Here is a 13,697-nt window from a genome sequence, read left to right as displayed (position 1 = left end):
GCTAGCTATATTTAGCAGTTTTAATGAAAAACTGGTGCGTTTTTTAAAATCCTCGAATCTAAGCCGACCCTGGAGTTTGGAAAATGATTATTTGAGAAAAACTATCATCCTAGATTCGAATAAATACGGTACTTAACAAGAATCTTGCTAGCTAGCAGTAACTTAGGTACCTATAAATCGAGATAAAAGTATGCTCTACTTTTATTAAAGGGAACACCAAATTAGTAAGCCAGTGCTGGTAGCAACTCAGTTTGTATACAAATGTCTGGAGAATATTTTTTATCAATAGAATGTCCTGCCAAATAGAATTAACTGTTTTCTTCGCTCTTAAACTGAAGAAATAGCGAAGTTGACCAAATACCAATTGGGCTTTATGCTCACATGTGGGTAAAAAGCTCCTAACTGCATGAACCTGCATGTGTGAACATTGAACTTGCGTATTCCAAGCAATCAGCGTGCCTTCTGGTGGTTAATTGGCCCGATTTTCACACATGCTTCCGTGCTTTCCACATGCGCTGCTTTTGTTGTTCCCTCGGTTCACATAGCGTTAATTGTTTCGGTCTGGTCGGCCTAGTCGAACCTTGTTCCGATAAAGATCATGTACCTTGGGAATGCTGCGCTCGTGAAGGCACCGACCATGGCTGGGTCATTCACCGAAGGTTCCGATATTCGAAAAATTGAATACAGTAGAACCTCGTTTATACGTTTTGGAAGAAAATGCAAGAAAAAAACATATCAACAGGGAAAACATATAATCCGAAATAACTAAAAAATTTGACAGACTCAACTATTGCTGACATCTACGTAATGTGAAGTGTCACGCGGATCTTTGTGGCACGAGACGCCGACGTGCGTTGAGCTGGTTGTGCTCCGGCAGCCCGAGATGGGTTTGTTGTTTTCCTGTTGTGTGTTGTTTTAAGAGAGCGACGGGAAACCGAAACGAAATCGAGCTGGTGGGCGATGCCAGATGCCGTCGAAGCGAAATGGGGTGCCCACGTTGCGCCACCTGCAATAGGGAACAGCGGCGCATTTGGATTATCGCCTACTAAAGGCGTGCAGCACACTACCAATGGCACTACGCACCACGTGCAGTAAAACAGATAGGTGACGATGTTTGTCGCAATTGGATGGGCGGTGATGGCTGTGAATGCGGCGCGGCGTGCAACAACCCGGGTGGAGATTTGCTGGTACCGGAATATAAAAGCATGCGCGCCGTCGTTTTCACGCCAGACGGGCGGCTACGTACTGTTCTCAATCATGTGCACCTCGTGTCTTTTATTGTTCACATGGGATCAAACGGCCAGAAAACATATGCGATCGCAGTCTGCTGCAGGGAACGGCAGTGTGTTTCAGTTATTGCCTATTAAAAGTGTGTGCTGTGCTTCTGACAGCACCACACTTGAAACAGATACGCGAAGATACTTATCGCAATAGGATTGTTGGTGATAGCTGTGAATGCCGCGTGTGATGGCCCCGAAGATGATTTGCTGGTACTGAAATGAGAAACTGCATGCGCACCGGCATTTTCACGTGAGATGGGCGGGCGAGTATTGCGGTGAAGCTGCTGCATCGGGTAGCTATATACTGTACTCTATACCTCGTGCATTTTCTTGTTTACATGGGATCTAGCGGTCGGAAAACGTATGGTACGATCGCAATTTTGCAATGTACTGAACATTGGTCCAAAAAATCGTGTTTTTCGGGAACGTATTAACCGTTAAAAAAATGAGCGTAACTCTGTTGGGTAATTTCTTGTGTTCTCGATTGCAAGCATTGGTGCTGAGAAAATGCACATAACGGGAATGTATCAACGAAGTTCAGCTATATTCGTGAATGAATCATTCGAATATTCACTAGTCAATTCAAAATCAAATATTAGAGTATTCGCATACTCCTACAATTTTGTAATGTAACTTCTTGTTTATCATCATCTGGCTTCTCAAATGGCCAATCCCAGTAATGAAGGATGAAAAGATGGAAAAATGAAGTGCACCTTTACATAATGTGGCCCCATAAGTTTAATCTTGTGTTGCCCAGTGCAACACCTTAGACCAGGTTCTGGTGTGGTGCGTGCGTCTTCAGCACACCCTGATTTCCTGTTGGCTCCATTCTTTTCGCAGACTGTGTGGCCACAAGTTCCCAAACGAGCGCAAGCAGCAGACCCACATGGCGGTGGTGCATGAGCAGGAGCTGACGCGTGAGGAGCTGGACGCCATGACGCGCGTGCGGCACTTGCGCTGCTCCGATTGTTCTTTTGCCACTTACAGTGCCCTGCAGTTCCGCCAGCACCGGGCCACTCACACAGGGCGCTACCCCTTCTCATGCACACAGTGCGAACGGGCTTTCACTTTCCGGTCAGTCTTTTGTTTTTGTTTTTATGCCCATAGGATTCTGTACATTGCTTATCTATCTGCAATTCCGTATCAGTGAAATTTGCCATCACCCGTGTAATGCTAACAGAGTGCAAAAAGTGCTCAAATGCATTTTCTCTCCACTTAAATTGCATTAAAATACTGTTGAAGCACGCTTGAGAGCCTGCCGCCATTTTCGCTTACAGTGCAGTCTACTTATAATGATGCTATATATAACAGTATATCGGTTGTAACGATGAGTTGACTTAAGACTGTCTGCTTATGCATGAGGGCTATGAGAAAATCAAAGGCTTATATAACGGTATATTATATTGCATATTAGATACAACAATCAAAATTTTGCCTTCTGTATGGCGTTTTCCATGCAGAATGATAGCGACATTTGCATTGCTAAGTTCCTCTTAAATGAACGATTCCGAGGTGGGGAGAAAACTTTGCCTATGAAAGTTCGTATCTACTACCGTTACTTCGCAGTGCATCCCACCGCACGCCAATTTCAAAAGCCATGGAGAGCATCGTGAGTTGGCAGAGCGCGCCATAAGATGGCGCCAGGCGCTTCACTTCCATGTTGCCCAAGATCGTGCTCTATGCATGAAGAGAGAGAGGGAAAAAAAAGCAAATAAATTTGACAGTCACTTTAGCATACACTAAAGAGGATGAAGACAAAAAAAGGCATGTGCGCTCATGAGACATTCATTACATTACTTGACATTTTCATTCAAATGTGTTGTTGTTTCCAATTGTTTTCTCTCGCCAAAGGTTGTGGGTCTTAGTACCCTAATTAACTCCACCTTAATAAACTGTGCCTTAATTAAATTTGTTCTTATTCATGTGATGTTCGTTCAATTGCCCTAGTTAGCTTCATCTTAATTAACTGTGCCTCAATTAACTTCATTTTCATCAACACCAAAGGGGGTGGGCTCGACACATGACCTTCAGGATGTCAATTAAAATCCAACTTGGAGATATGACCGATTCACCCATGCTTCCAAGTTGGTTCGCTTGATTTTTGGTGCCATAATGCTGGGCAGCGGATTTTTCAACCCATGAGCTATCTAAGGCTTTCGACTTAAAAACGAAGCGGCGTCTGCCCTTTCTACACTTCCTCAACGAGTGCGGAAATGTGGCGCGGAAGCAGCCCCGAAGCAGTGGACAGCCCAGTTAGTAGAATATGGTGCCAACAAAGTGCAAAGCTGTGTCGCTTGAGACAAAGCTACAAATTTGTCAGGACTTGAAAAAAATATGAGCTCACACAGGAGCACCGCAATCATGATGGCTGCAACCAGGGGGTATGCCGATCAACAAGAAAGGCAGGCTTTGAGCACCAGGGCAAGAAACCCCCATGGTAGTCGTGGTGGAAGCCACTGGCATGACTGAGCTTTTTGAGCAAGTCGCTACCGTCGACGAAACAGGCGGTGGGTGCTTCGATGGAAGAGTTTCTGAGTACAGATAGTGCTACCTCATTCTTCACTGTGAAGAGGTGTCTGACGGGGAGATCGTTATCACGACAGACGGCGGCGTTGTGCGACAGAGGCAACAGCAGCAGCAGCAGTGACCATGGATTGACAATGGCTTGTCTTTGACACTGACCTCTTTCAAGTCCCTCATTGATTTCATGTAAGCTAAATTATTAGCACCAGTGTTCATGCAGCAGCTTGACGCGATGCACACTGCGGTTATGAATCTGAAACTTCCGTACAAGCAAGTGCATATTTCTGACTATTTCAGCATGCCTAACACTCGACACTGTTTTATAAATAAGCATTTTCTTTTTTGCTGCCAGCTTTGTACAATGTCTGTTTTTAGCTTAAGTGACAAATTTGGTTCCGGAGCCTTGAAGGCATGTTTGGTAGTAAAATATGTGTTTGGTAGTTCTCCCTTATCCTTGTTGTTCTTCTTTTTTCCTTTCTCCTTTCTTTTTTTATGGCAGTCTGGATATGGCGATGAGGATTTCCATTATTCTTGATATTGTTATAAGTGGACTGCACTGTACAAAACAACAAAGCACAGTAAGCGATCGCTAGCACCGGAAGCATATCATGGCTGCCATCTTGCTTTTTGATCGCCCCTATCAAATGGCACTGATGGACATCAACATTTACTGACATAGGACGACAGTTTTTTGCATACCATGTGCTGTGCATAATCTGCCGGAGAAAATAAAGTCTTGTAAGAACCATCAAATCCACTTCCTACTGAGGTGGGCTGCCATGCCTCCAGCTGTGATGGACATCCAAGTTTACATGTCCCCTGTTATCGTACCTTGTTTCGGTACCACCCGACAGGTTCGATGTATTCTCCGCTCGTAGCTTTCATGACTACGATCACTTTTGCAAGGTTTTGCATAACGTTACATAAGATGCTTTGGTGTGTACAGGTGACAGCGTGCGCTGGAGAAACGCTATTACTCGTAGAGGCCAGCCCGTCCGAAATCTTGATAAGGTGATTTGATCGTATGAACGCTGTCACCAACAGACACTGACACTTCCAGTGAGTTGCTCAGAATCTCGCAAAAGTTATCGTATCAACGCTGTAGCCTGTAGACATCGATATGTCCATTGCCAAGTTACGCAAAATCTCATGAAAGTGATCGTATCTGTGAACGCAATTGACTGTGAATATGGCCTCATAGGGCAAATCTTCATCCATAACACTGTTGTTCGTAGACATCGATGTGTCTACTGCTCAATTACATAAAATCTTGCAAAAGTGATCGTATCTGCGTAACTTATCGGTGACGCACAGGGCACAATTTGCAATGTCAGAAATGCGGTTCTCTAGCCTCGAGCAAGGCCCACCAACGTAGGCCAACAAAATTTTGACAGTAAGGTTTTGGGTGGCAGTGCGTTAGCAGAATTAATTGTGCTAAGACGAAAGCTGTTTATTTTAGAGCAAGAATAAACTATTAAACTAGAACACTCAATAACTTATTTAGATAAAAATATTGAGCTAGTTAATGAACATAAGATACTTGGTATAATTTTTCATGTCATATGAGTTGTGATGCTCATTTTAATCAACTTCGCTGTAAGTTCTCCCCAGTAGCTGGGGTGCTGGCTTATAGAGCTCTCATGCCGGTAAAAACCAAGCTACAAGTTTATGATGCATTCTTCACTTCCCAAAGTAGTTATTGTAGTTTAGTATCGGGGGCTGCAGCACAAACCAACATGAATAAAATAATTACATTACAAAAGGCACTTCTCCGCCACATAAGTAATATACCGATCCCCAATTGAAGACAACTTTGTCACATAAATACAGTCAAACATCGATATACCGAACATGAATATATAAAATTATTGTGTAAATCAAACATTTTTTATATCACCTAACAAATCACATACATTTAAAATTTTTTGTTTCGAACGGGGTCAAATGCAAAATGGATATATCGAACTCCGCCAAGGCAGACCACTTGTGCTCTGTTGACAAGTGGTGAGCTTTCCCACGACACCCTTGAAGGTAGCGGTGGCACGATGGGTGTTCCCTACTGCTACGGACCACATCGATCACGCTGAGGGTGTCATTTGAATGTAGCAGCGTACAAACGCTGCGGCTGTGGCTAGTTCGACCCAAGTTCGACAACATCAGCGACGCATTGCATTTGTCGCCCTGGCTGCTCCTCGGTGCCGCGCTCTGCGCCTGCCGCGCCTCGTGAGAACTGGCGTTTTGCATCCGCAAAGGCGCGCGACAGTGCGCACTCCCTGGGCTGACTCATAGACGCCTTAATTTGCAGACGCCACTTGGTTATTGACAGTGTTTCAATATGCTTAGATTGACGGATGTGGAGATCGCACCAGAAGTAGCAGCCAAACGAAGACGCTGCCGAGGTTGATCCTGCAAGCGCTGATGTTGCCCCGTTCCTGACTTCAACTGAGGCTGTAGCTGCTTTGGCCCTTCTACGCCACTACTGTGGCGCAATCCGCCTTTTGCAATGCATTGTGGCGCCATCGTGCGAGGGCCATGAGAAACAATTTGGCAGGCGCCGCTGCACGCCGCGACCGCCGCCCCACGTGAGACAACGTGTAAGCGCTGTCATATTTTGTCATCGTAAGCTAGCCATGGAGCCCGCTGGTGAATGCTTTGTACCCGGAGGTTTCTTCAGCATGATGAACAGCTGGAAGAAAAGCATCGACAATGCTTTACAAGCTCCTTGACATGAAACCGCTGCACCTGTGGCGTAAAGTGAAAAAGTAATAAAACTGTGCGGTCATGCACAAAAACGCATGACTCAAACAAGGTATGAGGTGTAGTCCTTAGGGCGAATGTCACATTTCACCACTGCATGTCTTGCTTTATGGTGTGCCATAAACTCTAAAAAAATCCATGCTTATCTAAGCGTGCGTTTGCAGTTTTCTTGTATGCTTAATCTAAGCACGATATTATTCATGCTTACCGATTACGCCTGCAAGGAGTGATCAGCAACCCCTCTTCACAAGCCCTGGCACATTTCAATGACGCCAAGGAATGTAAAATGTAAAAAGCCCCTCGGTATCTCTTTGTACTAAAAGAATGAATGCCCTCTCAACCGTGCTCCGCAGCGTCGCGCATTCAAAGTTAGCAAGCCTTGTGTTGGATAGGGACGTCAGGACAGAATATCCCACATTAAAATCATCATGCTATTGCACTCTTTCTCTGATTGTTGGTCCAAAATACTTGATCAAATTCTTTTTCTCTGGCCTCTTTCTCTAAGAAAAATGAATATGCTAAGCAGCAAAAAAGTATTACACATATTTCTTCCTGGGGTAAATATTTCATTCATAACATTCATTCCGAGAAAATATGACATTATGAAACATTGATCCTAAAAACAAAACATACAGATTTAAAGCGTTTTCAGATAGCTGAGAAAGTCTTTATATGAGTTTGATTTAAATGCGCAACGCAGTGAACAAATCCCTTAATCTTGTTTGCACCCATAATATTTCTTGGCTTGTTCTTGGCTTTAAGTTGGTTGCACTAAAATTGGCCATATGCCGTCGGATATGTTACATATTGTATACCATAAAAGCATAGGCACATCACTAGTGCCTTTTCAAGGGGTGTGTCGTCACTGATCTCATTGCTTTCCTGCTCACAGGCACAGGTGAAAAGCCTTGTTCCCCCCCCCCCCCCCCCAGACTATGCATGGCCCTATATGGTTACTTAGCGTGACCTGAAAAATAAAGAATAAAGATGTCTTAATGCCCAAAGTATAATACTTTAGAGGTTAAAACATGTTTCTTTTAGACTAAATGTGGTAACGAAGACCGCTTGCTTTTTCACTGCTTTAACACTGATTTGACTTCTGACATTTCTCCTACTGACTGCTCTTAAAGTGTTGCAGTTTGGAAGGTTTTAGAAGTACGCAATAGGGACAATGTGGTCAAATGACCACAGTAATGAGAGCATGCATTGCAAGCCTGGGTTGCAAGCACGCTTCTAAAGCCACGTATGAAGGCTCAGAAAATTTCAGTATTTTTGATACGATCAGAAGGAACTTTTTCAATTTTTGTTCACTTTCATCAGTCCTACATTCAAACCTTTATTATCTTTTAAATGTGACCTAAAAAAAAGAACAATGTGCAAGACGCATTTAGGTAAAACACATAGCTGTAACTGATTTTATTCCACCATGCTCATCATAAAAATAAAGTTAAAAATTCGAACACAACTGGCAACGTTTTCGATAAAACCTCTTACTACCTCAGCAAAGATGAGCTAGAAAAATGTAGTTACGCTTAACTCCCAACCCAATGGAGATGGAAATTTTGACAAGAATGACATTCTATGTGAGCTTCTCGCACGTGAAATCTCACTGCGGGCATAGATGCGTTTGCAGCTGGAAATCAAGAGCTGCAACGGGCAGAGTACACTCATGTTCACTGAACACAGTCACACTTGACGTAGTAGTTCTGCGGAAACCTGCAAGGTGGAGAGAAGTAATTGATAAAGGGAAAATCAGGCATCCACCCAATCCTTTGTAGCAGTTGCTACGAACGGGTGGATGTCTGATTTTCCCTTTATCAATCCACAGTCACACTTCCTCTCTCCAAAGCCTGAAATGTAAAATATGCGAAGCTACACTACGCTAGATAGATATCCTAATTCAGCGTGCTATTGAGGTTGCAAATTAAGTAGCACGTGTGGTTGCAACCTTGCATGCAGCGCTTCAGAGATGCTGGTTACTGTCAGTCAACAAGTAGCTCACAAGATTATGAACTTTCACTTTATAAGCACCGGTACACTATGAGCAGCATATGCAGCAACCACACAGCATACACATACCACATTGATGCACCACTAACATAGTTCTAAATCATGAGAAAAAGCACGGTGCAAAATGCAGAGTGGCAACTCCCAGCTCGCCACCCTTGCCCGAGGAGAAATGGCAGCGGGCACACAGAGAATGGTGAGCTGGTGAACATAAAATAAAAACAGAAACCGTGGGAATTTAGTACTTCAGCTCAATAAACTGAACAATTCAGAGGACTTCAACAGCCCGGTGTTAAAACTTGTTAAAAAATCACGAGGCTGACTGCTCTCAATTTCGATCACTGCTACTGCTCGTGTAAAAGGTTCTCACTTTCCAATAAGTGTACCATTATGCAAATATTGCACAACACATCATACAAGCACATGCCTGAAATAATGACAAGTTGGCAGTTAGCCGCTGTTTAAAAAAAAGCGAACCATAACTAGTGTTCTTAGCTCTATATTTGAATCGTTCATGAATAGCAGGTGAGGGACCGCGATGTATCCATTATCCATATGGAAAGGCTGTTCTGGAGCCGTCAGACCGTGGTGGATTCTCTCTCGTAAACTCGGCACAGTGCACAATGTATGCATACACCACCCGCATTGTACGCCCTGAATGTCTGTAAAAGTAAACATGGCGATATACACCAACTCTGACAATTAGAACGGAAGCTCTGTGCTGCAATGAACGAACGTTGCTCGTGGCAGTCCACCGGAAGATCCACACCGAAAATGGCTGAGCACGGCCTTCAAAACACTCTCCTTCAGCCTCCCCAAGAAAAGTTTCGCATTCCCTGCAGGGCAGTGAGAAGACGCAGAGCATTATTCTTCCTCGCCCACGCTTCGTGCAGATAATGTGATATATCACGGATCCCCTATTTGGATATGTTAAGCGTGATGGAGAGTTCCCGCGCGAGCGCTTCGCAGTATGTTAAGCGTGTGATTTGCATTTCTCATGCGTACGCTTGGCTCACGCTCGCACAAGACAGAACCATGGCAGGCAGTTTTGCCCTCACGCTTACATGAAGGCATGTCATGCTTATTTTCGGTCACATGGTGCTTGAAATGTCATCTCTGCCTCATTTACATGCGCGTCACGCTTAAACTTACAACTTAATGTGCGATTAAGCGTGGCATTTTTTAGAGTGTAGTGCTAGGCGTACACACATACAAAGGCAGTGGGGAGGCCAACAGAACGTCAAGTTGCATAGGTTATTTACCCACATAAAGTGTGTGTACATCTACAAAAATGCAAAAAAATGGTCAGAATGACCAAAATAGATAATACTTCCTGTTTGTGGGGCACCTGTCCTCCTCTTAGAACGTGCCGCGGTACGAACGTGGCGGTCAACCGCGTCCTTTTTTTGAATTAGTTCATGTACACAAACAGCGTCGGTATGAAGTCCAGATGTCTGGGCAACAACAAAGGCGCCCCTGAAATGTGTCAGTTACACAATAAGACGCGCCACTCAACTCCAGAAGATGCCACACAGGAAAATGAGCCTTAGTACATACTGTACTATACTACATCCCGATTTGCTAAACGAACATAAAAGTCTTGTGCAATTAAATATTACTTTACTTAATGCCGACAAGAATGACGAAACGACAACTAGCAACGATTGCTAACTAGCACTATCATCTACTTCGACAGTGCACGCTGTTTCCCACGTCACCCCAGTAGTGCAGGTGACCTTGGCTCTGACAGATAGCTACGCCGACATCACGAGCCTTCGCTGAGTGTTTATAAAGCTGCAAGTGTACATGGTGGGAAGTTGCAAAATAACAGTGTTCTACCGGCAAACACACAGACGACAGAAAAAAAAAAGCACTTCTCGTTTCACTCAACCAGGTCGCACGAGCTCGGAGATAATTTGTTTTGCTAGCTCAAACATACATTTGTGTCTTTGTAGAGATTATTCGTATGAGTCAGTAATGACAAAAACAGAGAGGTAAACTGCATATGCCAATACATACCTGTCACAAAGTGCTTCCCGCACAGTCTAAATGCTGCTAACTGCTGCCATGGATGCCCTTGCTCATCTTGCCACTTCACAACCCTAATCCAGGCTTCACAGCGCTGTCTATTGCGTTTTACCGATGGAAATCGGAAAATTCTCATTGTCCTGCTGGGATGGTCATGGGAGGTGCAGCCGTAAACGAGACACGACATTGGCGTCACGCCAAATTTCAATGGCAATAATGTTCGAAAGGCGTTCCATGCGTGCTGTAGCAAGAATGGCAAGGCTGACAAGTGAGTGAAAGAGCTTTATTGGAGGTCCGGCAAGGACGCAAACTCGGCGCGCACCTGGCTAGTCCCATGTAGGGACTGGCAGATCTAGCCCACCGGCCCGGTCACGGGCATGCTGGATAGCCAGGATTTGCTTGTCTAGAGCAGGGCTGCGCAGAAGCGAGTCCCACTCCTCCTTGCTGAACTTGGAGTACCTCGACCCGCACTCCCAGAGCATGCGTGCTAGAGTGGAGGTCTGCCCGCAGGACGGGCAGGCATCGACGCCACATACGTCGGGGTAAATTGTGTAGAACAGTAAGACACAGATATGTGCCGGTCTGTAAGAGTCTAAGAGAAACGGCTGGCACCCTATTTCACTGACATGTGCAGTGCCTGTCACGGACAGACTCCACTCACTTGGAGGAGAGAGTCGAGTCCGGCCATGCGCCTGTCAAATTGATTCAGTACTCAGCCGCTAGGGCACTGCGCATGCGCAGTTCAGCGTCGCAAAAGGTGGATAGAGGGCACCGGCCTATCGCTTGTGGGTCATTCAGACTATGTTGAGGACTCCAGGTTTAAGCACGTGGCTGCCAATGAGTAGCAGGCTACACTGATGCAGTGCTTTCATCCAAATAAATAAATACTTTTTGTGAGGCTTCAAGTGAGTGTTTACTGCGCCATGATTGGGGGCGCGATAGGGATCCTTCTTCGGAGCGTGCGTTCAGTTACGCCGCACGCGATTGGCCTAGACCACGCCGACTTCGCGCTGCTGACAAAGTTGGTGCGGTCTATGCTAATTGCGTGCGGCGCAATCGACTGCGCACTCCCAGCAGACGAAGTCGGCGCCGCCTAGGCCAATTGCGCATGGCGCAACCGAACGTACGCTCTGAACAACAGTCCCCGATCGCACCCTTGGTTCATTGATTAATTTGCATAAGTTTTTGACGATTTTTAACTTTATTTTATATATCGAATTCTGCCCATATCGAACTATTTCGCGATCACAGTGCTGTTCGATATATCGAAGTTCGACTGTGCTAAGTTGTATAGGTAGATCGATACTATGAATACTATGTTTTACATACACTTTATTTTGCAGAAGAGTTAAGAAATTGGCTTACATCAATTGCAACCCTGCAGCACTATGAAATATCAGTACACTTCAGAAACCCTGATCCTTAGTCTGTACCATGCTTTTGCACAGAATACGAATTGTAGTCCATTGAACACTATTTGCCAAAAACCTTAATAGTTATGTTCACACTACTCATTTGCCTAGCAAGGAATTGAAGATGTATTTTGTTAACTTATATATATATATATATATATATATATTCATGTATAACGATGCTGATTGAACGACCGCCTTTGATTTTTTTCATGATCTTATCACATATGCTTGAATGTTTGCTTCTATATTACATGTCAATTAACCTGTCAAGAGGCTTATATATAAAAAAAAAGATTTTCAAATTGATCTTGTTTAACTTTGGTCATCGTTTTAGTAGGTTTTGAACTGTGTTTATCATTAATCACGTACGTTACAAAGTACTACCTGTTATCGCACTGCCATGTACAACACCTCCTGGGTCCAGTCAAGCTGCTAATGGCAGCTTTTAGCCCAGGGGACATTTCTAGTGTCATCATCATCATCATCAGCCTAGTTACGCCCACTGCAGGGCAAAGGCCTCTCCCATACTTCTCCAACTACCCCGGTCATGTACTAATTGTGGCCATGTTGTCCCTGCAAACATCTTAATGTCATCCGCCCACCTAACTTTCTGCCGCCCCCTACTACGCTTCCCTTCCCTTGGAATCCAGTCCATAACCCTTAATGACCATCGGTTATCTTCCCTCCTCATTACATGTCCGGCCCATGCCCATTTCTTTTTCTTGATTTCAACTAAGATGTCATTTACCCGCGTTTATTCCCTCACCCAATCTGCTCTTTTCTTATCCCTTAACGTTACACCTATCATTCTTCTTTCCATGGCTCGTTGTGTCGTCCTCAATTTCAGCAGAACCCTTTTCATAAGCCTCCAGGTTTCTGCCCCGTAGGTGAGTACTGGTAAGACACAGCTGTTATACACTTTCCTCTTGAGGGATAGTGGCAACCTGCTGTTCATGATTTGAGGATGCCTGCCAAACGCACCCCAGCCCATTCTTATTCTTCTGGTTATTTCAGTCTCATGATCCGGATCCGTGGTCACTACCTGCCCTAAGTAGATGTATTCCCTTACCACTTCCAGTGCCTCGCTACCTATCGTAAACTGCTGTTCTCCTCCGAGACTGTTAAACATTACTTTAGTTTTCTGTAGATTAATTTTCAGACCCACCCTTCTGCTTTGCCTCTCCAGGTCAGTGAGCATGCATTGCAATTGGTCTCCTAAGTTACTAAGCAAGGCAATATCATCAGCGAATCGCAAGTTGCTAAGGTATTCTCCATCAACTTTTATCCCCAATTCTTCCCACTCTAGGTCTCTGAATACCTCCTGTAAATATGCTGTGAATAGCATTGGAGATATCGTATCTCCCTGTCTGACGCCTTTCTTTATTGGGATTTTGTTGCTTTCTTTGTGGAGGATTACGGTGGCTGTGGAACCGCTATAGATAGCTTCCAGTATCTTTACATATGGCTCATCTACACCCTGATTCCGTAGTGCCTTCATGACTGCTGAGGTTTCGACTGAATCAAATGCTTTTTCGTAATCAATGAAGGCTATATATAAGGGTTGGTTATATTCCGCACATTTCTCTATCACCTGATTGATAGTGTGAATATGGTCTATTGTTGAGTAGCCTTTACGGAATCCTGCCTGGTCCTTTGGTTGACAGAAGTCTAAGGTATTCCTGATTCT

The 13,697-nt window shown here is 44.4% G+C and overlaps 1 protein-coding gene across 2 annotated transcripts in view; it reads left to right on the top strand.

The window, feature by feature from the left end:
• LOC126537131 (uncharacterized) overlaps nucleotides 1-13,697 on the top strand; it is a 62,614-nt gene that overhangs the window by 32,010 nt on the left and 16,907 nt on the right. For both annotated transcript variants that reach the window (XM_055073734.2, XM_050184288.3), the window contains exon 10: nucleotides 2,121-2,354. In XM_055073734.2, the coding sequence (XP_054929709.2) occupies nucleotides 2,121-2,354 (234 nt within the window). The remainder of the gene's footprint in view (nucleotides 1-2,120; nucleotides 2,355-13,697) is intronic.

The sequence above is a fragment of the Dermacentor andersoni genome, chromosome 4 (genome assembly GCF_023375885.2).
Source record: "Dermacentor andersoni chromosome 4, qqDerAnde1_hic_scaffold, whole genome shotgun sequence".
NCBI lineage: Eukaryota > Metazoa > Arthropoda > Arachnida > Ixodida > Ixodidae > Dermacentor > Dermacentor andersoni.
The sequence above is the reverse complement of the archived record's forward strand: the minus strand, read 5'-3'. Positions and strand labels throughout refer to the sequence as shown.